At 55.7% G+C, this 27,976-nt stretch overlaps 1 protein-coding gene across 1 annotated transcript; it reads left to right on the top strand.

The window, feature by feature from the left end:
• The first annotated feature begins 55 nt into the window (after window positions 1-55).
• NPTXR (neuronal pentraxin receptor) lies at window positions 56-27,921 on the top strand. The gene is made up of 6 exons (XM_081819004.1): window positions 56-60; window positions 5,831-6,518; window positions 18,618-18,843; window positions 20,909-21,156; window positions 23,254-23,433; window positions 23,775-27,921. The coding sequence occupies exons 1-6, from the start codon at window positions 56-58 to the stop codon at window positions 23,997-23,999; spliced, it is 1,572 nt and encodes a 523-aa protein (XP_081675130.1). The 3' UTR covers window positions 24,000-27,921.
• Window positions 27,922-27,976: the final 55 nt, after the last annotated feature.

Raw genomic sequence — 27,976 nt, 5'->3', positions numbered from 1 at the left:
CTGAGTCCCCAGGAGATTTTACACACATCTCATCTGCTCTTTTCCTGTTCTCACTATGCGGTAAGTACCATGACCCCACTTTATAGACAAGGAGACTAAGGCGGCTCTGGTTCTGGGACAGTCCATCCCCGGCTGGAGACTGGACCCTCAGGATGGAGATGTCCAGGATGGACACTGGCAGCTCTCTTTGTCCCCCAGCCCCCGCTTCCCCACTCCCCAGGGAAAGGAAGCTCTTTAGCTCACAAGCACACCCCAAGAGGAATTGTCTGCCTTCGCTGGGAGCTTGAGTAGCCACGAGTGCAGGCCCCCGGAGACACAGAGATGTGGAGGATGCAACTGGTCCCTGCCCCGGAGGGGCTCACGGTCTTGCAGGGACAGGTAAAGTGGGAGATGCTGTAGTAGAGGGAAGCACAGGGACTGAGGACGGCAGGAAGAGGAAGAGTCACGTGTTGTTCGATACCCATTACTTACCCGCACCTGGGGGCGTGTGATTTGGAGATAGTTAGGGTGACCAACTAGCCTGACTGAGAGGTTTCCCAGGACACAGGACTTGCAGTGCTAAACTGAAATGAGTTGGTCACCCGAAGCCCCGAGTTCAAGGTCTGAGTCTACCACGTGCCTGTGGCAGACAGAAACTACGAGGTAGCAAACCAGCAGCGTTCTCCCATGCTTTTAGACGTGACTTTGTTGTAGCCTGAAGGTTTTCCCTACCCATTGTCCTTCCTCCCTCCCCTACTTTACAAAAACATATCTCGGTTCAAGAAACATGTATTGAGCAGATGTATCATACCATGGACTTCGCTGGTTTAGGGGAAGGAAAGAATATTCATCCCACCTTTTCTCAGCAGAGGTAATAAGAGGGCAAGGGGAATTTTCGATGGGTAGTGGAGGAGGGAGACAGTGGATACCTCTTGGGGCCCTGAGACCAACCGCAGTGATTGAGGCCGTGGTTCATCCCACCAACTCCCACTTCTAAATGTCCCCTCAGGAAGAGAGACCGGGGGGTGGGGTGGGGGGCCTAGAGGAGCTGCTTCCTGACCTGTGTGGAGAAGTGGATCTTCACAGCGCAAGGGGTGGGCTGTGGCAGCCACGGAGGGGCACTTCTCAGCTCCGCCTTTAAGAATGAATCTGCATGGGGCTGCACCTGGTGCATTTAGCAGACACCCTCCAGCTGCCTTGCTTTCTGGAGCCATCCCAGCTTTTGTTTGTTCGTTCATTAGAGCCATTTTAGGTTCATAGAAATATTGAGCAGACGATACAAAGATTTCCCATACACCCCCTGCCCCACACATGCATAGGCTCCCCCACTATCAATGTCCCCCACCAGAGTGGTGCATTTGTTGCAAGGAATGAACCTACATTGACACATGTTATCACCCCAAGTCCCTCATTTACACTGGGCTTCACTCTTGGTGTTGTACATTCTATGGATTTGGATAAATGTATAATGATACGTACCCACCATTATGGTATCCTGGAGAATAGTCTCCCTGTCCTAAAAATCCTCTGTGCTCCATCGATTCATCCTTCCCTTCCCCATAACCCCTGGCAACCACGGATCTTTTTATAGTCCTTATAGTTTTTACTTCTCCAGAATGTCATAGAGGTGGAATCATATAGCATGTGGCCTTTCCAGACCGGCTAATTTCACTTAGTCATATGCATTTAAGATTCCTCCATGTCTTTTCATGGCTTGAGAGCTCCTTTCTTTTTATTGCTGAATAAGATTCCGTTGTCTGGATGTACCAGTTTATTTATCCGTTTACCTACTGAAGGACATCTTGGTTACTTCCAAGTTTTGGCAATTATGTATAAAGTTCCTATAAACATCCATGTGCAGGCTTTTGTGTGCACATCACCCCAGCTTCTGAGCTGAAGCCACCTTCTTCTGGGGCAGCTCCCAACTAATGACCAAGCACGAAAAGGGTATTAGGGATTGGGCATTTCTGCCCAATGCAAGACTTCCCCAATGGTCAGTCTTGACCCTGGAGCTCCCTGTTGGGTTGGCCAAGACTTTGTCAGATCTGCATTGGGGTCTGAGGCTCACACAGCCCTTAGCCTGCAATCAACCACTTGCATATCCAACCCCATCTCAGTGCCTGCTTCCTGGAGGACCCACGTGGCAAACTCTACCTCTAAAACGACCCATCCAGTTCTCTCGGTCATCCAACCTCCAAGTTTCAGTCTTTCCCCAGATTTCTGCACAGCTGGTTTCTCGGGTCATTCAGGTCTCAGCTCATGTGCAGGACCTTTCTGACAACCTTATAAATAATGCCAATCTCCCAAATCCACCCCCCGCAACACACAGACACACCACCTACAACTTTCTATAATATTACTTTTTAAATTTTCTTTGTAGTTCTCATGACTATTATAAATTAACTCATTTATTTAATTATTCATCTGTTTACTGCTTGCCTCCCCGCTAGATTATAAACTGTGAGTTTGTCTTATTTCCAGCTCTCTCCAGTGCCTGGCATTATGCCTGGCACAAAGTCGGTCTCAAAACATATATTTTGAATGAATAAAGATACTTGTTCATTTAGGGCAGAATTCCCTTAGCCTAAGAATGGAATATAAGTGAAGCAATAAAAAGCCTAGAGGTGGGCGCCTGGGTGGCTCAGTCGTTAAGCGTCTGCCTTCGGCTCAGGTCATGATCCTGGGGTCCCGGGATCGAGTCCCACATCGGGCTCCCTGCTCGGCGGGAGGCCTGCTTCTCCCTCTCCCACTCCCCCTGATTGTGTTCCTGCTCTCGCTGTCTCTTTCTGTCAAATAAATAAAATCTTTAAAAAAAAAAAAAAAGCCTAGAGGTGCGAGACTTTAGAGGGAAAATGTGGGGACAATTCACGTCTGAGGGAGTTCCCCCTGAGAATCTGCTTTTCTGGCCATCTCTGGAGGGATTCTGTGTTGGGATTGGTGGTGGGGGCAGTCTCTCCCACAGTCCGGGAGAAATGGGTTTCAGGACCTCCAGCAGCAGGCAGTGTTGGGGGAACTAGGTCTGCAAACACTTACCAAGAAGCTACCCTGCTGGTTGGTGGGGATGGAGATGAGCCAAAGAAGGAGAGGAGCGACAGACAGTCCAGGCAGCTGCAGCATGAACAAAGGCGGGGGGGGGGTCATTCTGGTGTGTTTGGGGAATTATGCACAGTTTGATACTGCTCCGGACAGTGAGGAATAGGAGCTGAGGCTGGAAGGGTGAGCGGGGTCCAGATAACCAACAGTCTTACAAACCAAGAGAAGCTAGCATCATAAGGCCTGGCATTTATTGAGGCTTTCCATGTATTACTGTTATTCCCCCATTTTATAATTTGGAAAACTGAGGTGCAGAGAGAGTGTCAGGAATTGGGAAAGGCCTGAGACTTTACCCTCCTTGCAAACTATGTCGCACAACTGATAACAGGGGCAGGCAGGGTGAGAATGAGGCTTTCTGGCTCTAAGAGAATCCATGCCCTTGGCCACTGGGCAGTACTGCCTCTTAAGGGGTTTGGAATTTATTCCATAAGGGACGGGGAGCTTAGAAGCAGGAGAGTGGCATGTTCCTATCACAGGTCTAAAAAGCCATTCTAGGGGCTAAACAGACCAATTTAACAAGATTTGACTCAAGCCTCTGGACCCATTTATCCAATTGTCCCCAAATCTCATAGGGCAGCTCACATAAAAGTGGCACCATTTGGTGCCCAAGCCGCAGTGGCTCCCTTACCCTTGGCAGCAGCCCCCTCTCCCGGCCTCCCTTGTGCTTCCCTGGATTTTCTGTAAGTTTCTCCTGGGGATTTTAGGTGTGTGTTTCTGTCTTCACAGAACACACGTAGACGCACCTGGAGTCCCGATGCCTCATGCACCTGCGGGACTTCATGGGCCCCATTCTGCCTGCGTCTGTCTTCAGAGAGCCTGGCTCACCTCTCCATCAGGGAGATGCTTCCCCCAAGCTGTGCCACCTGGCGGGGTTTCCAGGTCACCGCTCCAATGAGCACTAACTCACATCCACGCGCGCATAGGGCTCTGAGGTTCATCATATAGAGCTTGGCTCCCACTTTAGAGCTCATGATCCTTGACACCCAGAGAGATCTGGTGAGCAGGGCAGGCATCATCCTGGGGCTGGGGGAGGGGTGGGGTGTGAGAAGCATGTGCTCAGGGACCACTGGGCAGGATCCCAGTGGTCAAAGAGCATCCCCCAGGGCGGTGGCCTTCTGAGAAATGTTCTTGTCTCTTCCTGACACCAGCACTATGCAGAGACCATACTGTAGTCATGGTGGTTCAGAGCCCCAGTTTGTGACTTGAGCCCCAGTCTCAAGTCAAGAATGCAGGCTAGGAAGGGAGACAGGCCTGGGTGTGGCCTAGGCTCAGGACTGACCTGAGTGTGGCTTTGACCAGTACTCCCAGGAGCCACAGCCCCTCTCCTCCACCCTTTGCTGCAAAACAGCCGAACATCCAAACATCCGCAGCCTTCTCAGTGCCCTTCCAGCACTGGGAACCCAGGCTGATCAGAAAACACCTCGTGGAGGGCGCCTGGGTGGCTCAGTCGTTAAGCGTCTGCCTTTGGCTCAGGTCATGATCCCAGGGTCCTGGGATCGAGTCCCACATCGGGCTCCCTGCTCAGCAGGAAGCCTGCTTCTCCCTCTCCCACTCCCCGTGCTTGTGTTCCTGCTCTCGCTATGTCTCTCTCTGTCAAATAAATAAATAAATAATCTTTAAAAAAAAAAAAAACACCTCGTGGAAAACTGGAGCTGGACCTGAATTGTGGAGGGTGGTAGGAAGTTGTTTTTTTTTTTTTTTAAGTTTTTAATTGCAAAGTCAATTTGCAACAAAATACATATATAGACATTTTTGAAAGGAGAAAGTAAAAGTCTCCTCAACCACCCCCACACCATAGCTCACTCCCATTCCTTCTGGTTCCTTCCAGTGCCTGGTCCACATGCCCAGCAGGGTTTTACCTTCCTAATGTAGACTGTGGTGGGGAGAGGGGTCTTCTCTGGGACCCCGGATGTTTCATGCCCTTAGGGATTCTGCTACCCTCTGAGATCACAGGAAGTTTTTGTTTCTTTGTTTTTCTGCTGTGTGTGTGTGTGTGTTCTGGGTTTTTGTTTTTTGGGGTTTTTTTTTGATGGGGTGGAGGGGAGTGAACCCTGTTCCTTCAGGAGGTCGGAGGTGGGGAGCGACAGGCTGGTGGTTGCCGCAAAATCTCCAGTCCCCTGCCCCCAATACTAACCTCTTTTCTTCTACCCACGCCCACCCCAGCTCAACCCTACAACCTGAGCCCCCTCAGAGGCGCCTGAGCTCAAACGCTGCTCCAACGCATTCTAGCGGCGTGACCTTGGACAGCGACCTGACCCCGGTGGGCCCCAGGCTTCTCATTTCCCCGGTGAGCGTGTCCACCGCGAGGCTTAATTGAGCCCGAGCTTGTAGCTCGCTCGGCACTGAGCCGGACACGGCGACAAGCTCCCCGCCAGGTAGCTGTCGGCATTGCGGGTTCGGGGAGGGGGCTAGAGCCCAGGCGGGGTGCGGCGGGGGTCCCCCTGGAGTCCCGCCCGCCCCCCACCCCCCACCGGCGCTGTGCGGGCGGTGGGATCGCGCTCTCGGCGGCGCCCTGGCCTCGGCGCCCGGCACGGAACGGGTGCGGGGCTGGGCCAGGGCCGGCCCCGGGGGGAGCGGGCGGGGCGGGGCCGCCGCGCCCGCTCCCCCTCCCCGCCGCCCGCCGCCTTCTCCTCCTCGCGCCGCCCGGGCTCAGAGCGGCGGCAGCAGCGGCCGCGGCAACAGCTCCGGCCCCGGCTCCGGCTCCCGCTCGGCCCCGCTCGGCCCCGCTCGGCCCCGCGCGCCCGGGCCCCGCGCCCAGACCCCGCCGCCGCGCCTGCCGGGGGGCCTCGGGCGCCCCCACCGCCCGCCTCACGCTGAAGTTCCTGGCCGTGCTGCTGGCCGCGGGCATGCTGGCGTTCCTCGGTGCCGTCATCTGCATCATCGCCAGCGTGCCCCTGGCGGCCAGCCCGGCGCGGGCGCTGCCCGGCGGCGCCGACAACGCCTCGGCCGCCTCGGCCGCCTCGGCCGCCGCCGCCGCCGCCGCGTCCCCGGGCCCGCAGCGCAGTCTGAGCGCGCTGCACGGCGCTGGCGGCTCGGCCGGGCCCCCCGCGCTGCCCGGGGCGCCGGCGGCCAGCGCGCACCCGCTGCCGCCCGCGCCCCTCTTCAGCCGCTTCCTCTGCACGCCGCTGGCGGCCGCCTGCCCGTCGGGGGCCGAGCAGGGCGACGCGGCGGCCGGCGAGCGCGAGGAGCTGCTGCTGCTGCAGAGCACGGCCGAGCAGCTGCGCCAGACGGCGCTGCAGCAGGAGGCGCGCATCCGCGCCGACCAGGACACCATCCGCGAGCTCACCGGCAAGCTGGGCCGCTGCGAGAGCGGCCTGCCGCGCGGCCTCCAGGACGCCGGGCCCCGCCGCGACGCCATGGCCGACGGGCCCTGGGACTCGCCGGCGCTCATCCTGGAGCTGGAGGACGCCGTGCGCGCCCTCCGGGACCGCCTGGACCGCATCGAGGTGAGCGCCGCGCGCCGTCGGGCGCGGGCCGGGGGTGTGGGAGGGGCGGCCGGCGGGCGGCCCCGGGAGGAAAGGGGAGGCCGGTGCCTGCCGCCACTGAGACGCTGGCCCGGGGGGCGCGCGGGAAAGGCTCGTTCCCCTCCCTCGCCTTTCCCTCCAGGCACCTCTGTGGCAAGCCCCAGTTTCCGCATCTGTGAAACGGGCGTCACAGTGTCCACTCGTAGGGAGGATTTACTAAAATGTAGGTATGTGAAAATGGTTGGCACGTACTAGGACCTCGTTAAATGTCCGTTTCATTCGTTTCTTCCAGACACCCCCAAAGCAGCACCAGTCGCACTCGCTTCCTAAGGTCGGGAGGGAGAAAGGAGGCGCTGTCCAAGGGACTCGGGAATCTGCTGTCCTGCTGAAGAGCAGGGAACAGAATGTCCCATAAGCCAAATCCGGGTGCCCCTCAGCGCTGCCCATCTCCATATCCCCCACTCGGCCTCAGGCCACGGACCCCAGGGCAGCGGCTTAGATGGTGCTGGTCCAGCCCCCAGTACGTGGAAGCCAGCAGCTCTGGGTGGGGACTGCCTGGAGAATAGGGCCTCCCGCGGGCGGACACCTTCTTCGGACGTCCCTGGCTCAGGTCAAACACAGGGGGTCTAAGAGGGGGAGTCTGCTATTGGCTGTGGTGTGGTCCCTGGCCAATTTCTCCTTTGAGGTTGCCAGACCCCTACCTCCCTGGGGGAGCTGGGCAGACTTGGAAGGACGGATGTCTGCAAGACACTGACCACCCGTAGCCATCCATGATTTCCAGATGGCAGGGAAGGGGGTTAGCAACAAAACTGAGTCTGTGGAAAGAGGTGGGGGAGAGAGAGAGGCCAAAGCCCCCTTTCATATTTTCATATTTTCCCCCAACCTAGCAGAGCTGGCAAAGGCAGAGGGAGGAGAGCCTGGAGGAAAGGAAATGTAGGGACTCCCCCTCCTCATGGCTCCCTCACATCAACCTCTGGCCTGACAGCAGAGACAAGGCCTGTGGGGAAGGTTGGCCATGGCCATGGCCCAGCAGCCTTCCAGAAAGTCTGTGTTCGTGTCAGCACCCACCCCCCCGGGGGTCAGAGTGCAGCCAGGCTGTCATCACAGCCAACCCTCTCACCTTACCTGTGAGAAACCGGGGGCTCAGGGCCCTCCTAGGTGAGGGGCAGCTGCAGGAGGAACGGCCAGGAGGCTTGTCTGCCAGGCCAGCAGCATCCCCTTTTCCTACTTCGGCTCTGGGGCATTTCTAGGATGAGAGAGCCAAGAGCAGGAAGATAATCAGGGGAACGCTGAAATTCAACAGTGCAGGGGAGCCTCAGTTTCCTCACCTGTGAAATGGGGACAATAACAACACCTACCTCGCTGGGCAGTTGGGAAGACGGAGTGAGTTAGTCTTTGCGAATGGCCCAGAACAGCATCCTGCAGTGATGTGCTCCGTCACTGTGAGTGAGTGGTTGCTCTTTTTGTCGTTAAGCTATAATATTGCTAATTTTTTAAGTGGCCAGAAATAAAAATGGGAACAAACCCCCCTCTTGTAGGAAAAAGAGTTTATTAACGTAAAAAAAAAAAAAAAAGTTGTGGTTTTCAGTAAACTTCCTCTTGCCTGCCCTAGCCCCTGCCTCCACACCCAGATGGCACCTGTGGTGCCTCCCACGTCTGCGGTTGGCAGAGCTGGGCTTGCCCTGGACCTGTTCCCCAGCACCTGTGCATTCGGCAGGGTGGGCTCCCCTCCAGTTAGCCTGCTGAGGTTGGGGGGCGGGGCGGGGATCCTGGCGGCTGGGATTTGGCACCAGATCGGCCTCCCGGGTTGGGAGAGCCCTGGCTTCCCTGCACATAGCCCTCCTGCTTTCTGAGCGCAGTGGACCAGGAGGGAGAAGGGCGGGGCGGGGCTCTGCTTGCCCACCAGGTCTGCCCTCTGAGCCTCGCAGCAGCTGGGGTCTGGACCCTGACAGTCCAGTCGGGCGGTCAGACTACTGATCTCCGCGTGACTGCGGGCGTCCTGTAGCCACTACCTACTTCCTCCCCTCTCTTTTCATCCAGTATCCTCAAAAGGAAGCCCCCGGATTCCCAAGGTCTGTTTCCTTGTCCCTCCCTCTCTCGCTTTATGGCACACTGAACGTGCTCTGGGGACGTCACCGGAGTTGATCAATTGAACAGGAATAATTCAGTCCTTATCTTGCTGAATGCCTCTCCAACATCTGACCCCATCCCTCCCTCCCTCCTACAGACCTCCGTGCCCTTGGCTTCTAGACACCTCTTACCTGCTCCTTCTCCCTCTCTGCTTCTGTGTCCCCTTTTGGGGTCCTCCTCCTTTAATGGTTGCGCCCGCCTGGCTCTCCTTTCACTTTCCCTGGGTGAACTCAGCCACACCCTGCAGCTTCCAACACATGTTCTACTGTGGTGCCCCAACCAACTTAGTCCAGCCCAGGTTTCTCTCCCGAGCTCCAGACCGATAGATCCAACTGCTTCCTGAGCACATCCCTCTGGACATCGCACCAGCCCCCTGCCCTCATGGTGCCCCAACCTGAACTCAGGTCCTCCGCCAACCTGCTTTTCATGTGTGTTCTGAGAAGCTCCTCCCCTACCCTCCTCCTTCCAGTCGACCTCATCTCTCTGGATGCTTGCAGCAGCCTCCTCAACCCACCAGACACACCCCTCCACCCGTCTTCCTCCAGGCAGCCCCAGGGATCTTCCTTAAGCCCTTCATGGGGCTTCCTTGTGGTGCAAACTCCCCAGCCTGCTCCCAGGCTGTCTTTTCAGAGCTGGCCCAACTCCCAGTTCCTTCTTGCCTCTGCCCAGATTACCCCCAGAGTATCCATACTCATCATCTAGGAGTCTGCTCTGAGGACACCACCTCCCAGAGGCCCTCCCTAATCACACACTGTCTTTTTCCTAGCCCCAATCCTGCTCCCATAACCCTGGGCACATCCCTGCCTGTCTCCACTTGGCACATCTCTGCATCACCTCCTCCCTCACCCCATCGGCCTTCCACCAAAGGGGAGGGAAGTTCACACTGGCCCAGGCCTCCCCCTGAGGCCTCAAGTGAGAGCCACACTTGTGGGCTTAGGAGAAATTGTCTTCCTTCCTGTGTTTTTATTTTTGTTATTGTTGTTGCTGTTAATTGAAAAAAGTCAAAAGGTGTTTTGGGGGGCAGAAATCGCATTTAATCCCACCATTGTATCCGTTTTTTGTTTTGTTTTGTTTTGTTTGGCCCCTCTCGGTCCTTTCTCCAGAGGTAGACATTGTTCCAGAGTTACTGGTTGCTGGTAATTACCATTTTAATGATGGCCATAATACACTGGAATCCATCTCTGACTCTATCATCCATCAATCCTCCGATCGTCTTTTGTTACTGGAGATGTAGGTTGTTCCTAATTATTTTTCTCCTAGATGCTCATTGCAGGATCAGTTTCATGCAGATAGTTGTTTGGGTTTTTTTTTTTTTTCTTTTTAAGTCTCTTGAATTATTTCTTTAGGCTGGAGTCCCAAGAGTGGTATTACTGGGTCAGAGGATATTGATCTTTTATGGCTGTGGCCAAGAACCACTTTCCAAAAGGGTTGAACCATTTATATGGCAACCAGCCGTATATGCATGTTCCAGAGTTCCAATTTTTGCATTAATTTAATAATGTGTAAAATGAAACTTTAAGATTGATTTAATCAGAAGTTCTTTGACTGAAACCACATCCCTAACCCGGCCTGGCAAGCTGGTTGCCTACCCCCATCTTGGAGTGGGAAGACAGGGGTAAGGAACACTCTGATGATGGTCACAGGGGACCCTGGGCTTGATAACAATTACAGCTCACACTCACCGAGCACTGCGCGTTCTCTCATTTAATCCTCATAAAATCTCCATGAGGGAGGTAACAATTTTATTCCTCTTTTACAGATGAAAAAAACCCAACATTCAAAGGGGTTAAGACATTGGCCCAAGGTCACACAGCAATGGGGCCTGGATTTGACCCTGTCGGTGTGTCTGGCTCCAGAGTCCTTCCTTGTGCTCCATTATTTTCTCTAGATCCACCTGGAAAGGTCAGACCTCACCTAGCTTCAGGAGAGTGAGAAAGACAGATGAGGGCAGTGCCTGGTGCTGGATGTGGTCCTGGGCCATTTCTGCCTCTGCGCACCCGGAGCAAGAATGATGAGGGCCAGTCCTCAAGGGCTTGTCCTGCTGGCTGGCAGGATCATCAGAAGGCTCACGTGGGAGCTTTGCTGATAATAGATAACAAATAGTATTTATTAGCTTATCAGTCTTCAGCCCTGGGAATTGGGCTGTATGCGTCTGCATCTTCCGGATAAGGACGTGGAGGACCAGAGACTCTAGACGAACCAGGGCCAGGCACACCACCCCACCCCCACCCGGGGCTTCGGTTTCCACTCCATAAAATGATATGGTGAGCCAGATGTTCTCTAAACACCTTCCAGTTCTAAATATTCTCTGAAATAGGCTGGCTGGTGGCATAAAGTGGAGTTCTTGTGATTTTAAGCTCTTCACCTCCCTCAGTTTTTTTTCTGTTTTCTTATCTGTAAAATGGGTGCAAGAAGGGGCTGGATTTGGTCCTGGCCCTTTGGGCTCTAAATTGGGAGTTCTTGGGCAGATGCGTCCTGCTTAGGAATTGTGTGGGGGGGCAGGGTTACATGTGTGCATGGCCCCAGCCAGGCCCCCAGCCACCCACTCCCACACCTCCAGTTTCTGAGGGAAATCTGCAGATAAACACAGTGGCGTAGAGAAGCTCCTGGTGCCTTTTCTAAAGTCTGTTGGTTGCTTTTGCTTTTCTCCTCCATTGCTGCGCATTCTGGCAGCTTCTGCTTGGTGGGGGCTGGTTCCCCTCACCCTGCCTCTTTGACTGTGGAGGGGGCTGGCAGGGTGCAATGAGAGAGGTTCTGCCCGTTGAGGATGTGGAACCTCAGTGCCCACCAGCCACCTGCAGACGCTGTGGCTGGCCTCGCCCCATCTCCGGGTGGGGCGCACATACTGGGAAGCCCTTAACCCCCACTTACCTATCTGACAGGTGGGGAAGGGGAGGGGCAGGACCCCGGGAGGGTCCCTCTTGTCCTGTCATCCTGGGCACTGGGCCTCTCATCTCTGGCAGTCCTTCCCCCAAGAGAGGCCCGTCCTGCCCTTCCAAGCCTGCTTGGGAGAAGTCAGGGCCTTACCTGGGGGATTTTCTTTTTTTGAGGTATATCTTACATTCCAGATATGTAAGTGCTCATATATCTTGCGTATAAAACACATAAATCTTAAGTGTACAGTTCAGTGAAAATTCGCGTATGGATACATGCATGAGAGCACCACCCAGATCAAGAAGAGGACATTCCCAGTGCCCCCCAAAGGCTCCTTTGTGACCCCTAAAGTCCCCAGAGGCACCACTCTCCCAGCTTCTGTCACCACAGATGTGGTCTGTGTTTGAACTTCATACGACCGTTCTCAGACAGCCGCACCCTGTTGTGTCTGTGTGTGTTTTGTTTGTCTGACATTTGATCGCAGGGCATGTATCGGGGATGTGTTATTTTTCCACACTGTGTAATGTTTCAACATATGGATATGCCTAAGTTTACTTACCCTTCCTCTATGGATGGACATTTGTGTTGTTTCTGGCTTGGCGTTATTACAAATAAGGCTGCCGCGAACATTCTTGTGACATCTTTTGGTGGCGATAAGCCCTCATTTCTCCTGGCTGCATCCCCAGGAGTGGGTGTCTGGGTCCCGGGAGAGACATTTATTTAGCGTTAGGAGGTGATGCCAAACACTTTTCCAAAGTGGCAGTAAGCGTCGGCATGCCCACCTGTGTGTGAAGCTTGCCAGCCTTGGTATGGTTATTTTTAAAACCCTCCCCGTTCTGGTGGGCGTGTAGTGAACTCACTGTGGTTTTAATTTGTATATCTCTGATGACTCATGCTTTGGAGCACCTTTTCTCATGTTCATTGGCCATTTTGTGAAGTCCTTGCCTGTGGGAGGTGGAAAGAGGTCAGGGGTTGGTGCTCCTCACCAAGTGAAAATGTGGTGGGGTTTCCCGAGGACAGTCTAGGGCCCATGGTCCCCATAGAACTCTGGGGACAGGGACTGAGACAACCAACCCAAAGTGGAAGCACTTCTGTGCCCCCCACATACCCCTCATTTGACTCCAGGGGAAGCTGAGGCTCAGAGAGGCTGAGTAACTTGCCCGAGGTCACACAGTACAGCAGAAGCTGAGCTAAGCTCACAGCCAGGATTTTCTATAAAAATGGGCTGTGGGGTAGAGGGGTAGAGGGCAGTCTTTGCTGCAGATTTTTGGCTAGGGCCCGGAAGTATGTGGGCAAGCAGGACCTTAGGGGGAATTCTGTGGCCACCTCAGTGCGGCAGCTGGATGGGGAATACTTGAAGGGAGAGGCAAGGGGGCCCGGGGCTTGGGGTATCCTGTCACTTACTCTGGGGCCTCTGAGCCCAAGAGGGAGGATGGACAGGTGCTCAGAGAGCCTTCTCCTTGCCTCGCCACACACGGAGCGCCCTGACCTGGCACCCCCGCTGCACGGACACCCATTTAGACAAACTTTTGGTTACAGTTCCAAATCGGCCTTGCGGGCCCAGGACCAAGGATCAGGCTGGCCTCCGCCGCCCGCACGGTTACCACTCCCTGTGCCCTCCCGCCCCTCAGTAGACGCGAATGCTACTTCTGGTTATACCTATTTATCAGCGTATGCCAGCCCTCACACACGTTCCTTCATTTGGTCATTAATTATATTCCAAAACGTAGAGACCATTATTATCCCCATTTTACAGTTGAGGAAACCAACGGTCCCAGGAGTTGAGCAGCTTGCTGGGGCTCCTGAAACTTCAGCTCGCCGCCTCAGTTCCCTCATCTGTAAGGTGGGCCTCCTCACTTCCCCAGATTGTCGAGAGGGGTTGTGAAATGCGCGCACAGACCTAGGAAGTCGGGACCCTGGAAATGATGTGGACCTGTCTGATGTGAGAGTCGTGCCTGAACTCGCGACATCGAGTTGTCACAGCCTGTGTGGATGCGAGGATGAATGAGGGAGGGAGGGACCGAGGGAAGAAGCCCTCTCTCCTCTCCCTTCGGAGCATCTTAGATCAGGGGTCAGGGAAAGCTGCCGTCTGGAGGGGGAGCCGGCATTGGCCAGGGGAGGTGAGGCTGGAGCAGGAAGTGTGTTCTTAGCAGAAGGAACAGCATGTACGGGAGGCCCTGGGAGAAGGGAGCCGGGGGCAGTTGGGGACTCTAGGTGGAAAGGAAGTGTAGCTTGCAGGGGTGGGTAGTGACGGCTGAGATCAGAGGGGCTGGGACTTTACGGGTGGGGAAGGGGAGCTATTGAAGGATTTTAAGCAAGGCAGTTGGTTTAGCAGTTAGGCAGCTGTCCCTGGCTGCCCGGTGGAGAAGGGCCAGTGTAGGGGCCCAGGTGACCGGGCCTGGACTAGCGAGGCCCAGACGACCCAAGTGAGGCTACCATTAAGATTCAGGTTTAGGGCGCCTGGGTGGCTCAGTTGGTTAAGCAACTGCCTTCGGCTCAGGTCATGATGCTGGGGTCCTGGAATCGAGTCCCACCCAGGGCTCCCGGCTCGGCGGGAAGCCTGCTTCTCCCTCTCCCACTCCCCCTGCTTGTGTTCCTGCTCTCGCTGTCTCTGTCTCTGTCAAATAAATAAATAAAATCTTTAAAAAATAAAAAAAAGATTCAGGTTTAGATTCTACCCTCAGAAACTCTGTTTTTAGATTTCTCCCTGTTTTTTTTAAAGAAAGTCATTGCGGAGTATCTCAGACATACACAAAGGTATAAAGAATGCCATCCGGGTGGGGACCCAGACTCAAGACCCAGAACGTTTGCAATCAGCTCATGCCCTTCAGAGCCTCCCAGCTCCACCAGCCCTCAAGAGAGGGTCACCACTGCCCCGAATTTGTATTCATCTCTCCCTGTGTGTTTCTGCCTGCTTTTTACAAATACATGATCTAGTTTTGAATCTTTGCAACTTTATACAAATGGTATCCAACTGTTCTCCTGTAATCTGCTTTTTCTCCCAATATAATGATTAAACAAAAAGGTTTATGGTTGGAGTTGAAGAAGGATGGGTTCCTTCAAGAGCTATTTAAGTAGTGGCAATAAGAACGGACACCAAGCGCCTCCCGGGCCTGCTCCGCCCTCAGGACAGTATATAACTCACTTCTCACTAGAGTGTGATGAGATATTGCTGCACCCTTTTCGCTGGGGAAACTGAGGCACCGCAGCTGTACACGAGGTCACTAGGCGGGTGGAACCCAGCTGTGAGCCCAGCAGATTCCCACTGGACTTGGGGGTGGTCAGATGGGGAGGTGAGGAGACCGCACCCACAGTGCTGCCATGAAGCCTCTCTTCCTCCACCCTGCTCACCACCCCCAGAGTTGGGCCCTGTGCTGTCCCGGGGGCGGGGGGTGAGCTGGGTGCTGAGGTCCGGCACCCTCCCTCTGCTCCCCGAAGGAAAGGAGCAGACTCCACCTGGGGACGAGGTGGTTGGGTCCTCCCCACATCCTCCCAGCCTCCGAGCCACCCTCCCTAGGCAGGTCCCTGCTCTCCGGGTCCCTCAGTGAGGCCGCCCCCTCCCCCCACTGCAGTGTGACAGCCCGCCGCACCCTCCCAGCCTCTTCATGGCCACCGGAACCTCTTCCACTGGCCCCCCAGGCAGGCAGGGCAGCCAGCACTCTGCGCACTTGGCAGAATGAGACCCACACTGTGAGGGAAGGACGGAAGAAGGCGAACAGCTTCTGGAACCCGAAGGGCCTGGGCTGGGGTTCCTGAAACTTCAGCTCACCGCCTCAGTTCCCTCATCTGTAAAGTGGGCCTCCTCACCTCCCCCGATCGTCGAGAGGGGTTGTGAAATGTGCGCACAGACTTCCCCGGTGCAGGACCTGGCATGTGGTACGCGACGATGAGGACAGGAGCCGCTGTCGTATTCTTGTTACTGAGGGCTAATGAGCCCAGCACGTTCGTGCTGAGCCGGGCTAGGACCCCGGACTCTGGCTCAGGGCCCGTATACTCACGCCAAACCCCACCCAGACTCCCAGCACAACAGTCTGTGGGTTCGGAGCCCCCCTCTCCCTGCCTCGTCGGGACCTGAGTGGGGGTGATGGCATCATCACCCCTCCCCCCATCTTGGGCTAGGGGCCCAGTTGGCATCAGCCAGGAGCCCACGCGGCACAGCCTGCGCCCGCAGCAGATGGAAAAGTGGGGGGGGAGTCATGTTCTTCTGATTCAGACACTGGGGTGGGGAGGGGGCCACACACGATCTGCAGAGCCCACCTCCTCCCTAGCCCTCCTGCCGGCAACAGAGCTGGTGGCTCCGACAAAAGAACAGCTTGCACACCCGCCTCGCTCAGCGTGCATGGCTTCTCCTCGCCACGGCGTCTGTGTAAATAGCACTAGATGTCCTGTTCCTCCTCTGAGGGAGGAGGACGCTTTGCTCGAGAGCTCCAGAGGTGTCAGCTCTGCCCAGCCCCATTGCTGTAGGAAATTCAAAAGGGCTTCTGCCTCAGTTCCCCCATCTGTGAAATGGGAGCACTAAGAGTACCAAGCAAAATGAGTGGCTGTGAGGATTGGTGAGTAAATACACGTGCAGGGCCAAGGACGGGCCTGGCACCCTGTCTCATTCAGACGTGTGGCCCTCCTGTCAAGCTTGGCCCCGTGCAAAGAGGGAAACGGAGGATAAAGGGTGCCGGAGCCCAGGAGACCCAGCCGTGGCCCTGCTGGCACTGAGACGGGATGCATTCTATGAGCTAATTGCCTCAGCCCAAGATTTACTGAACGTTCAGCCACTTTAAGTGCAGTGGGTACTCCATGGGCTTTCGTGGCCAAGGGAAGATTCTGGAGGTAGCCAGCTCTTCGTTGGCTGATGGGTTCAAGGCTCACAGTTTGCATTCTGCTTTTATTGTCCAGGAGGGCCTGTTACTTCAACTCTTCCATCCTTACATCTGTCCTGGGGATGGACAGAGCAGGACCTGTTGTCCCTGTTTCACAGAAGAGGAAACTGAGGCTTTGTGTTTAGCCAGAGTTAGGATTCGTAGGCACCCAGGGAGTTAGAAGGAGCCCTCCGATAGGGTATCGGAGGTTAGTGTAACAGGGGTGGGGCCAGCGGTCCAGAGCTGCTCATTAGTCCATGCCCCACCCACCGCACTTGGCCTGCGCCCCAGCCTGGGGGGCCAAGGAGGCGGTTGCATGGATGGGTGGCTGTGCCCTCTTAGGTGGGATGTGGTGGGGGATAAAGGTGGCCCGCTGTGGGGGCGTCTGGGTGCCTCAGTTGATTAAACGTCCAACTCTTGGCTTTAGCTCAGGTCGTGATCTCAGGGTCATGAGATCGAGCCCTGCATCAGGCTCCGTGCTCAGCGGGGAGTCTGCTTGAGATTCTCTCTCCCTCTCCCTCTGCCCCTCCTGCTCATGCCCCCCTCCTCGAAATAAATAAATAAATGTTAAAAAAAAAAAAAGTGGCCCACTGTGGTCCAGCGTTTGTCCGGGCTCTTGTCCTGCACACCACCATTTAATCCTGACCACAGGTCTGCAAGCTGGGCATTCCAAGCCCTCATTTTGTAGATGAGGAAAAATGACACCAAAGAAGTTAGCCCCCCTGCTCCCACTCCCGAGGGGGGGTGTCAGTCCCTCCAACTCCCCAGCATGAGGTCATGGCAGCTTCTCTCAGGCGCTGGCCTCCCCGCCCCACCCTCCAGCACTTTGAGGCAGGACATCCATTTATCTGCTCATCACACAGCTAGAAGACACGCACCTCGAGGCGAAGGAATCTGCCCAGTCTCACCCAACAAATGACCACAGGGCCAGGGCAGGGCCAATGAGGCTCGGGAGGGGTATCCTGTACTCGCTCCAAGCCGAGGGGCCATCCTGCGAGGCACAGGGCACTCAGGAAATGTTAGGCCGTGCTCTTGGTTTTCTGTTTTGCCCTCGACAGTATCTTCAGCACTGGGTGCAGGGCCCAACCCATAGTAGGTGCTCCCTGATTATTCCTTGCTCAGTGAAGGTATCGTAAGAATTCAGTGAGCTCAGGCCTGGGGCTAAGGCTGCAGGCAAGGCCCAGGGCTGACTGAGCAGGAGCTGCTTGGGCCCTTGGGGAGTGTGGAGGAAGCCAAGGAGATAGGGAAGGTCTAATTTGGCTCCTAGAAGTTCAATGAATTATTAATGTCTGCCAGAGACTACCCCCTCCCAGAGTCTGGACTTGTGGCCTCGCCTGCCTTCTTCCACCCCAGAAGGGCTTCTTCCAGCAGGAGAGGGGGAGGAGAGCCCCCCTCCCCGGGACCCTGCTCCAATTCTTCTGCCCGCTGGGGTCATAAGGCAGCAAAAGGGAGGCTCTAAAAAATCCTGGGCAGGATGAGGGTGTCAGAGACCAGCTTGGATCACTCTGCCCTGGGCAGTAATTGCAATAACCAGGCTCTGTTCATTGGCATTTACTACTTAGCCATCCCCCAACCCCCCTTCTAAATAGGTACAGTTGTACCCTGTTGCATGTGAGGAAACGGGTTCAGAGAAGTGGAGGCATTTGCCCAGGGTCACACAGCAGATTGATTCTGGAGCTGGATTTGAGCCCTGGGTTTTCTGACTAAGGCGCCATTGCAGCCCTATTCCAGAAGCCCCTGGTTTGTGCCTCTACATCTGCTCAGTGCCCACACAGAGCCTTGCACCATTTTGAGAAGGCTGGCGAGCGAATGAGTGAAGACTAAGACAATCCACCCCTTCAAGAACCTGTCAGCATACAGCTTTCAGTTATGAAGGACTCAGCCGTGGCTCTCAACCCTGACTGCAATGTGAGAACCACCCAGGGGAGCTTCTAGAGCTCCCCACTGCCAGCCCCCCACCTCCACCCCACCATAGGCTGAGATGTTCTTGAGGGTAGACCCAGCCTGCTTTCAGCTTACCATCAGACACCGGCAGTGGAAAGAACCTGCTCTTTCGTTGAACATGTGTTGCCTGAATTTGATATCGCCATCTGCATTTGCCTTTGGGGAAGCTGAGGCTCACCTGAGGTCACCCGACGGGGTGGTGGGCATCTCTGAGCCCTGTGTCTCTTTCCTTCCACCCTCCAAGTGACCTCACATGCCCTTTCTTCTGCCCTGTAAGCAGCAGGAGCTCCCAGCCCGTGTGAACTTCTCAGCGGCCCCAGCCCCTGCACCCGCGGTGCCCACTGCCCTGAACACCAAGATGGACGAACTAGAGGGGCAGCTGCTGGCCAAGGTACTGGCCCTGGAGAAGGAGCGAGTGGCTCTCAGTCACAACAGCCAGCGGCAGCGGCAGGAAGTGGAGAAGGAGCTGGATGCGCTGCAGGACCGCGTGGCTGGACTGGAACATGGTGGGTCCAGGGCCCAGCAGAGGGCACTTTCCCAGATGGGTCTTCAAGGAGGCAGATTCACTCGAAAACATTTTTGCGCTCTCCAGAGGCTAAAGCTAGATGGGACAGTGGAGAGGGGGCTGCGAAACCCAAGAGGGAGAGAATAATTGGGGAATATCATTATTTTTCTTAACAGTTAACATTTTCTGGGCCTTACGTTCTGGGAGTGGGCTAAGGACTTGATATGTCAGCTGGTTTAATCTTCACAAACCACATGGGGCTGGCACTGTTAGTCCCATTTCACAGATGAGGACACTGAGGCTCAGAGAGGTCAAGCGACTGAGGCCCAGCGTCACACAGCCAGTGAGTAGTGGATCTGGACCTCAAACCAGGTCTGAGGTTTGGACTTTTCCAAAGTCCATGCATTTAACCACCCCACAAAATCTGTGAATCAGAATTTTGCTCCTTGCTTAGCAACTGGGCCTTGCAGTGCCAGGAGTCAGAGAAACGTGCTGTCATGGACAGTGCTCAGGTCTGAGCATCAGGAGCCCTGGCTCCTGGCTGCACAGCTGTCACTGGCTTACTTTGGAATTTTGCTTCCTTTCCCCAGGCCTCATTTTTCTCATCTGAAATGAGGGGATCTAGGACTCCTGAGCTCTCAGGGACCTTTCGTCTTTGAAACCTTGTGAGGACCACCCTTAAGAGGCTTACAGACAAGTTAGGGATACCAGGGGAAATCATGAGCAATAATCAGCGACTGGCTTAGATGTGGGACGTGAGTTCAGGAGAAGGAAATCCAAGAGGCTTCCTGAAGGCGGCAAGCCTCAGCCTAGTCGCTGAAGGCAGAGGGAGAGAGCCAGTCAGTTTTGGAGTGGAGGGGCCAGAGCAGGGGCAAGGCAGGAGGCGAGGCACGGCCCAGTGGGTTTCAGGGCTCGCCTCCTGGCTGGAGCACAGAGATAAGAAAGGCAAACTCACCCCTCCTCGGTCCTGCCACTGGCCCCCTGTACTGCATATTCTAAGGGATTGGGGGACATAGCCCTCCAGAAGCTGCAGAGCAGAGAGGAGGCAGACAGCTAGGCTGGATGTCTGTGTGCCTGTGAGCAAGTTGTGTCCCTTCTTGGGACTCAACTTCCTCATCTATGAAAGGGGTTTCAAGGGGCACTGAGTCCCTTCCTCTCTTACCATGTTGCATCAGCACATCAGCCTTCACCCCAAGCCCCAAGCCCCAACCAGACCTGGGAACCCAGGTCCACCATTCCCAGCCCCAACCCCCTAACCCCAGCCCTCAACAAGCAACTAGAGAAGGGGACATCCTACCCTAGAGGTGGGTGTGGTAGGTGTTACCCCCTGGCCTTGGGAGAGGTGACTCTCTAGTCTACCCCTGCAGAAAGCCCTCTGATACTCAAGACATAGAATCCCTGAAACTCTGCACAGGAAGGCACCCTGGACACCAAGGAGTCCCAAGATGGTCTTGTTCGGATGGCAGCTCTGCCGCTGACCAGCTGTGTGGCCTTGAGAATATGACTTAATCTCTGCACCAAGGCTTCCTCATCTGTGAAATGAGGATTATAATAGTGGCTACCTCATGGGGTTGTCACAAGAATGATGTGAAAGCCTTTAGAACAGTGCCTGCCAGGTAGAAGGTTCTTTGTAGTGGTTATTAAATAAATAGGCAAAGAACTCAGAAAAATGATCATTGCCACAGCTCAGGTTTGTTGAGCATTTATTATAGGCCAGGCCCTTTATGTAGTTTGTCCCGCTCGGCCCTCACACAAGCCTGGGAGGGAGGAAATCTTATTTATGTCATTTAACTGAGCAAACCCGGGCTGGAGAGGTGACGTTGAACTTGTGGGATGTCACGTGGCTGGAAAGTGTGGAGGCAGGATTTGAACGCAGGACGTCTCAGGTCCAGAGCCCTTGTGCTTTAACCACACCCATCAACACAGAGGCAGGGTAGAGAGGTCCATGAAGGCACCTGGCACATGGCAGATGCCCAGGGACTAGGAGCCTTCATCCTAGAGTCTGCCCCGCCCCCCCATCAGTGTCCACTGACCCCCACCATGTCCGCCTTGCCCACTCCCCTCAGGGTCCTCAGCCTACAGCCCCCCAGATGCCTTCAAGATCAGCATCCCCATCCGCAACAACTACATGTACGCCCGTGTGCGGAAGGCACTGCCTGAGCTCTACGCCTTCACCGTCTGCATGTGGCTGCGCTCCAGGTCGGGGGGCAGTGGCCAGGGCACGCCCTTCTCCTACTCGGTGCCCGGGCAGGCCAATGAGATTGTGCTGCTGGAGGCGGGCCACGACCCCATGGAACTGCTGATCAATGACAAGGTGAGTGGGGGCTGGGCAGAGTGGGAAGAAAGTGGGGGACGGGGTTACCCTTCCAGGAGCACCTGCACTGGGCTGGGTCCCAAGCATGTGGGCCCTTTCCATTCCCCTGATCGGCAGCTTCAGGACACAGGAAATGCCTACTGGGTGCCAGGCTGGGTTCTGGGGATACAAAGACAAGCCAGACCTGGGGCTGGCTGAAGAGGGGCTTGTATCCAAGAGAGGCTGTCAGTGATGGCGTTTCCATTTACAGAGGAGGCCCATGGGGCTTCCCCAGTGACCCAGCTGCGGGAGCAGGGCTGGAAGGGTTTGTCCCAGGGCCCTGCTCATTCTCCTGGACAAGAGGAGAAGCAAATGAGGCCCAGGGACCTACCTAGGGAGGGAGCGCTGGTGGACTCCTCGCCCCCCCTCCTCCCCTGCGGCCAGCACCTCTGCCCCTCCCCTCACCTGGAGAGTAGGCTGGTGCCCTTGTTCTGCCCTTGGGCCACCCATCTTCCCCATGCCTGGGCCGCCCAGCCCCCACTCACCTTGTCATTGGTGACATCCGGACAAGGATATGGGGGAGTGGTGTGGGAGTGGCATGTGATTGAGCAGGAGAAGAGGAGTGTTTTATCATCCTCATTCTCCCCAGTATCCTCTACCTGCCATATTGCTTTGGGATTTGCAGGCATGGTGGTCTTTTGAGACCTCCCCCCTGGAGATGCAGACACCACGTATCACACCCACCTATGACCAGCCCACAGCCACTTAGAGCTGCTAGGAAGTGACTGTCACCCATCAGAAGCAAGCTCAGCAGGAAGTGTCTTTCATGGGTGTCCTGGAGGAGGAGGAGGAGAAAGGAGATGGGCCCAGGGGACAGTGAGTTTCTCTTGTAGCCCAGTAGGTCTTAGGAAAGGCTGGGGTAGCTGGAGTACATCTAGATCCTGCTGCCATGTCCCCTTCACACACCCCCTGGCTGCCATCCTTGGCCCTGCCCAAGCTCAGCACTCCGCGCTCAGCAGAAAGGATTCAGCACCCTGGACAGGGCACAGCACGGCCCTATTCCAGGAACTCTAGCGTCTTTTTAAACGTCAGCCTCAAAGGTTACTCAGTTCCCCTTTTATTCCAGCCTCTTAGCCTTTGCTCCTGCTGTGCCCCCACCTTGCTTTGACTTGCAGTGGAACAGTCAGATCCATTGTCCTTCCAGAGGTGTTTGAATACCATGTCTGCTGTCCCACACCTGCCTCTTCCTCTGGACCTCCCAAATGGCCCCTGTTATTTTGCCTTATAATATTGTCCCTGAAGTTCTTCCCTCCCCTGCAGACTCAGCTCATTTATAGCTAGGACCAGATCCACATCCCCAGTGTCCAGAACAAGCCTGGCACTAAGTGGGCCTCAGAGAATGTTGTGTTAAAGTGTGATCTCACAGAACTCTGGAGATGAATGAGCCCTTCGGGAGTCCCAAATCCACAGGCAGCAAGTACATTTCATCTCAGACCAACGCTAATCAATCACCAGCGGCTTCCCAGAGCACTGTTTTAGGAAAGATCCCGGGGCTGAGCCTGGGTTCACGATTGATTAGCCATGTCCGCCTTGGGTAGACGAGGCAGAGGTGGCTACATATTTGCCATCCTTTGCCTGACCATTAGCATCCTTTGCATGAGGAACTGAGGCCCAGGGAGGAAAGAGCAGCCTCCCCAAGGTCCCACAGGAGGTTGGTCGGCAGAGCCAGGGCTGGACGCCAGTGCCCAGCCTCTGAGTCCAAGGCTGCTTGTACTCCTTGAGCCCAACCATGTGCCAGGCGCTGTGTGAGGTGTCCAAAGGCTGTGAAATGTGGCTCCCGCCCCACACGACCTTACAGGCCTGTGAGGGTGTGAATAAGGAACCTGGAAACACTCGAAAACCAATTCTGAATAGTCCCTTGTGATCTGAGAGAAGCTGCCTGGTGAAGTTGTGGGGAAAGAGGAAAAAGTGCTCAGAAAGACATGGGGTTGAGAGGAAGGGGAGGGTAAACCTTGACTCAGTCCCTGGAAAGGACACAGGTCTTCTGGGCCCCACCGCACTGGTCCAGCCTTGGGACTTGTGGCACCTCTGACCTGGGGTTGCGGGACCTATGTCCAGGTGGCCCAGCTGCCTCTGAGCCTGAAGGACAATGGCTGGCACCACATCTGCATCGCCTGGACCACAAGGGATGGCCTGTGGTCTGCCTACCAGGACGGGGAGCTACAGGGCTCCGGTGAGAACCTGGCCGCCTGGCACCCCATCAAGCCTCATGGGATCCTTATCCTGGGCCAAGAGCAGGTAAGGCTCAGGGTGGTATGGGGGCTTGAAGCCTGAGTAGGTATCACACTCACCCAGGGCCCCTGGGAGGGAGGGGTTAGGTAAAGGGACCCTGGAAGCACAGCAGTGATCAGTCTGACCCAGCCATTCTGCAGATGGGCAAACTGAGACTCAGAATGAGCAGTGACCAGCCCAAGGGGCTGGAAACTTGGGGACAGAGGGGGAAGCTTGGGGCGGGGCTAGAACTTTAAGGGGCGGGGCTTCAGCAGGACCTGGGGCCTGATTGAGTCTGTCTGCCTGTCTTTTCCGATGGCTCACTCCATGTCTCTCTCTCTCCTCTCTCTGCTGCTCTCTTGGCCCAGGACACCCTGGGCGGTCGGTTTGATGCCACCCAGGCCTTCGTGGGTGACATTGCCCAGTTTAACCTGTGGGACCACGCCCTGACACCTGCCCAAGTCCTGGGCATTGCCAACTGTACCGGGCCACAGCTGGGCAACGTCCTCCCCTGGGAAGACAAGCTGGTGGAGGCCTTCGGGGGTGCAAAAAAGACCACCTTTGATGTCTGCAAGGGGAGGGCCAAAGCATGAGGGGCCACCTCATCCAGGGTCCCTCCCTTGCCTGCCATTTTGGGGACCTTACGGTGGGGGCACACGTTCCCTCCTCAGCCTACCCACACACTGGCCTTCCCTCCTGCCCTGCTCCTGGCCATGCCTCCTCTTTCCCCCACCTATACCCACACCTCCAGAATGCCCTGCCCTGCAGTGGCTGTCCCCTAACCCCACTTGGATGGGGACAAGCAGCTCAAGCCAACAGGTCAAGCCTGGGGTGAGTCCAGGGCCTGGTGGGGGGTGATAGCAGTGCCCACAGCACTGTCCACCCTCTCGGCATCACACTGGAGCGGTCTCTTACCCCCACCCACCCTGGCCCATCCACCACGTCTGATGCCACTGATCTCAACAGCATGTCCCAGGGGGTCATGTATGGAGGAAGGGCCCACTATCTCAGTGGCAGACGTGGCTGTCTGCCCCCCTGTCCCCCATGCACCAGGCCTGGCCCCTTCCCCTTCAGGGCCACAACAAGCTCTAGAGCTGTCCCCCCAGCTGAGAAAGGGATGACAGAGACATAGGAGACTCAGACTCACCCCTCCTCCATCTTTCCACCCGTTGCCAGTGAAGGGCAAGGGGATCTTGATGGAGCCTCCTGCACCCTCTCTCTTCCTCCTCTTTCCTCGTTTCTTTGTGTGCAGTGGTTTGAATGTTGGTTCCATGCCTGGCCCACCCCCACCTCAATTCCCAAGACATCTCCTTCCCAGCTCCAGCTGAGGGACAAAGACCCTGGGAGGCCAAAAGGCCATAGTCACCCCTTGTGCGAACCCACATGTGTGCTAACTGGCAGGTCACCTCTCCTCCTCCGTGCCCAGGACAGGGCCTGGGCCACTTCAGCCTGGGCTGGGAGCAGCTTGTGAGAGAGGCATGTGCCCAGGGGACCCAGGTTATGGCATAGCCACATTACCTAATCCCTCTGCATGGCCCCGAAGCCTCTGGGGAAAGAAGGGAGAAACCGAGTGGGCAAAGAGGGGAGAAGCATAGAGTGGTGTACAGAGCACTGGATGAGAAGGAGCCCATGGTTCCTAGCCAGCCCGGCTGCTCACCTGCTGTGTGGCCTTCTGTAAGTCCCTGCCTTCTCTGGCTTGGCCTTCCTCATTTGTGAGCTGAGGCCCTTGCTTTGGTCATTTCTCCTGACGCTGCCTAGGAACCAGGGGCAGATCCTGAGAGTAGGCAGCAGATGGCATCTGGCCGGGCATGGGTCAGGGTCAGCAGCTGCCTCCAGAGAGTCAGGGGCAAGGGCAAGGGGCAAGGCAGACCAACCTCATGCACAGATTGTAAAAACCAGCTTTTCTGGATCACCCCCACCCCAGCCTGGCACCCTTGCCCATCTGAGAGGGCTGAAGGCTTCCAGCTCCCCACCCTGAGTCCTCACCAGCTCCCCCAAGATAGTGGAAGAATGTAAAAGCTATAATGTAAAAGAATGAAAATACCCAGTCTGACTTCTTGCTTGTGTAGATGGGGAAGAGCTCCGAGAGGTCAAGTGACTTACACAGGACCACACAGCACAATGTGGCAGAACCAAGACTAGAACCCAGGGCTTCTGACACCCTCTTCAGTTCTCTTCCCCCCTACACCATACTGCCTGCCCATGAGTGTCTTTGAGTCCAGCCCTCACCTTAGAGGACAGACATTTTAAAGAGGTCAGAATGCTTTCCAACATGAACATCTTCCTTTATGAAACACACAAACATCTTGGCATCGAGACCCCCCCCCACCACAGGAAGTAGGGGGAGGAGAGGGGTGATCCCCAGGCACTCTGGCAGGAATGGAAGGCAGGTATTCCCTCTGCCAGTCACCTACCAGGTGTCTGGGCAGCTGCAGGCTACCTGACTCGAGCAGGTACCCGTGCCTTTTGGCCTGCTTTCTGTTCCCTGTCTCTGCTCCCCACCACCACTTAACCTGAGGCAAGATGCAAGAGCTGCAGGCTGTGGGGCCTATTGCCATGGAGGCTTCTCCAAGACTTGTTGCCTCCAGCCCCCAGTTCCCTCCCTTGTTGCCAGTTCAAGAGCACAAATAGACCGTTCAGCACCACGGGCCCAACTCCCCCTAGAAGAAGAAGCGATGGCATGCTTCAGCCAGAACCTGCTGAGACCAAGGTTGCCCTGGTAACAGCCAATGACATCAGCCTAAGTGCTGGGTCAAGCGTCTCTTAGTGACATATGCTGTTGCTGGGGTGACAGCAGATTCAGGACCCAGATTCCCGGGACACTGGGCTTTATTGGGTTTCCGTTACTGGTTTTAAGGAAGCAGCTTTTGTGGAGGCCTTGGGGAAAGAAAGGGTCTAGGAGGGAACTGACAGAACTTGAGCCTACCCAGAGGCATCATCCCAAGTCCTTTATGCTTTGTCATGGTGACAAAGATGAGACATCTGACCTTGGTCCCATGCTGAGTCACCCTGGTCAGCCCTCCAGAGGGCACAGGAACAAATTAGAGGCATTGAGGTGCAGGCTGTGAGTCTGGGCCATTGGTGAGTGGCCTGGGTGCCCATTTCCATTCCAGGAAGGTGAAAGCCCGAAAGTCCCCACCCCTCCTTCGTCCACTGATGGTTCTTCACCTTTGCCGAATGCCTGCTGTTTGGACGCCAGCTCTGGTCGTCTAGCTGCTCCTGGGCACAGCCAAGAAGACAGGGAAAGAGGAGCTGGAAATGGCGCTTGCTTGTGTCCCTGAGCTGCTCTGGCTAACGGTGATGATGGAGCCTGTTTGTTCCATCTTTTTTAAATGTCAGGCACTGTGCTGAGCACCTCACATCTCATTTATCCTCACAACACAGTCGTAAGCTGGGACTGTTCTTAGCCCCAGGGAGGGAACTGGGGCACAGAGAGGTTAAGTAACCTGCCCAGTGTCCATCAGTTGGCAGGTGCTGGAGTCCAGACTTCAAACCAAGGCAGGTTACAGCAAGGACCAAAGGGACTGGCAGCCCTACTCTCTGTGGAGTGGGACTTGAGCATCATTGCTCCCGATGGGTTTTTCCCTAAAGAGATGTGCTTGACCCCATTCACTACCCTCACAGGGTTGCTGATGGAGGAAGAGGCCCGGGATGGGCTGGCCCCAGGGCCAGGGTCCCCTTGGGTGAGGCCGTGGGAGGGGTCTCTGCAGTGTGACCGCCACCTCAGCCCTTCAACTGGCTCTCGTTTCCAGAACTCAAAGGTAAGAGGAAGCTGGACGGTCCCCCAAGAGTCCCAGGCAGGGAATGGGGGAGAGGATATTTCTCAAACTTCTGCTTTGGGTCAAGCCCTGCTCCAGGTGCTTCACAGCTCTTATCTGCCAGATTTTGCCCCCCTTTGTGGCATTCTGTACCCCCAGTCAACATCCCAAGGGGACAGATCACCTTGCCACAATCGTGCATGACCTAGGACCACAGCTTTGGGCAGGAAGATTTCTTCAGGAGGCCCTCCTGAAGTCTCATTTTATAGATGAGGATGCCGGGGCCCCAGGAGGGTGAGTGGCCCTTGGGGCCACCCAGCCAGGACACCTGGAGACCTGATCTCAGCTTTCTGACTCTCCACAATGCAGTGGTCCCTACCCACCACCAAGAACTGGGTCCCTGGTTCCTCTCCATTTCCCAGCACCTTGCCCGGAGCAGACTGGAGAAAGGGTCCCCTCCCAAAGATGCGATCATTCTCTTCCCCTCTGTCCCAGCTGCCTGCCACCCCAAACCCCACCTCACCCCTGCTGGGTGGGGAAGGGGCTCTCGTGGGCCCAGGCTGAGCAGTGAGTGAGCATGTCCAGCTGTCTGACACTGTGAAATTATTGCACCCGCCCCCCCCGCCCCGCCTAATTTTGTATATAAAGTGACATGAGATGCAACGTGTGTGTGTATGTGTATGAGATATGTCCTGGGTTTTGTTACTTTTTTGTTTTTTTAAATTTGAATGTTCAAAATAAACAGTGTTTACTCTGAGGCTCTTCTTGCAAGGGTGAAGTTAGCCTGGGGGGTGCGGGGCAGGAAGGGGACG

The sequence above is a fragment of the Leptonychotes weddellii genome, chromosome 5 (genome assembly GCF_054177405.1).
Source record: "Leptonychotes weddellii isolate Sample4059 chromosome 5, ASM5417740v2, whole genome shotgun sequence".
Classification (NCBI taxonomy): Eukaryota; Metazoa; Chordata; class Mammalia; order Carnivora; family Phocidae; genus Leptonychotes; species Leptonychotes weddellii.
The sequence above is the reverse complement of the archived record's forward strand: the minus strand, read 5'-3'. Positions and strand labels throughout refer to the sequence as shown.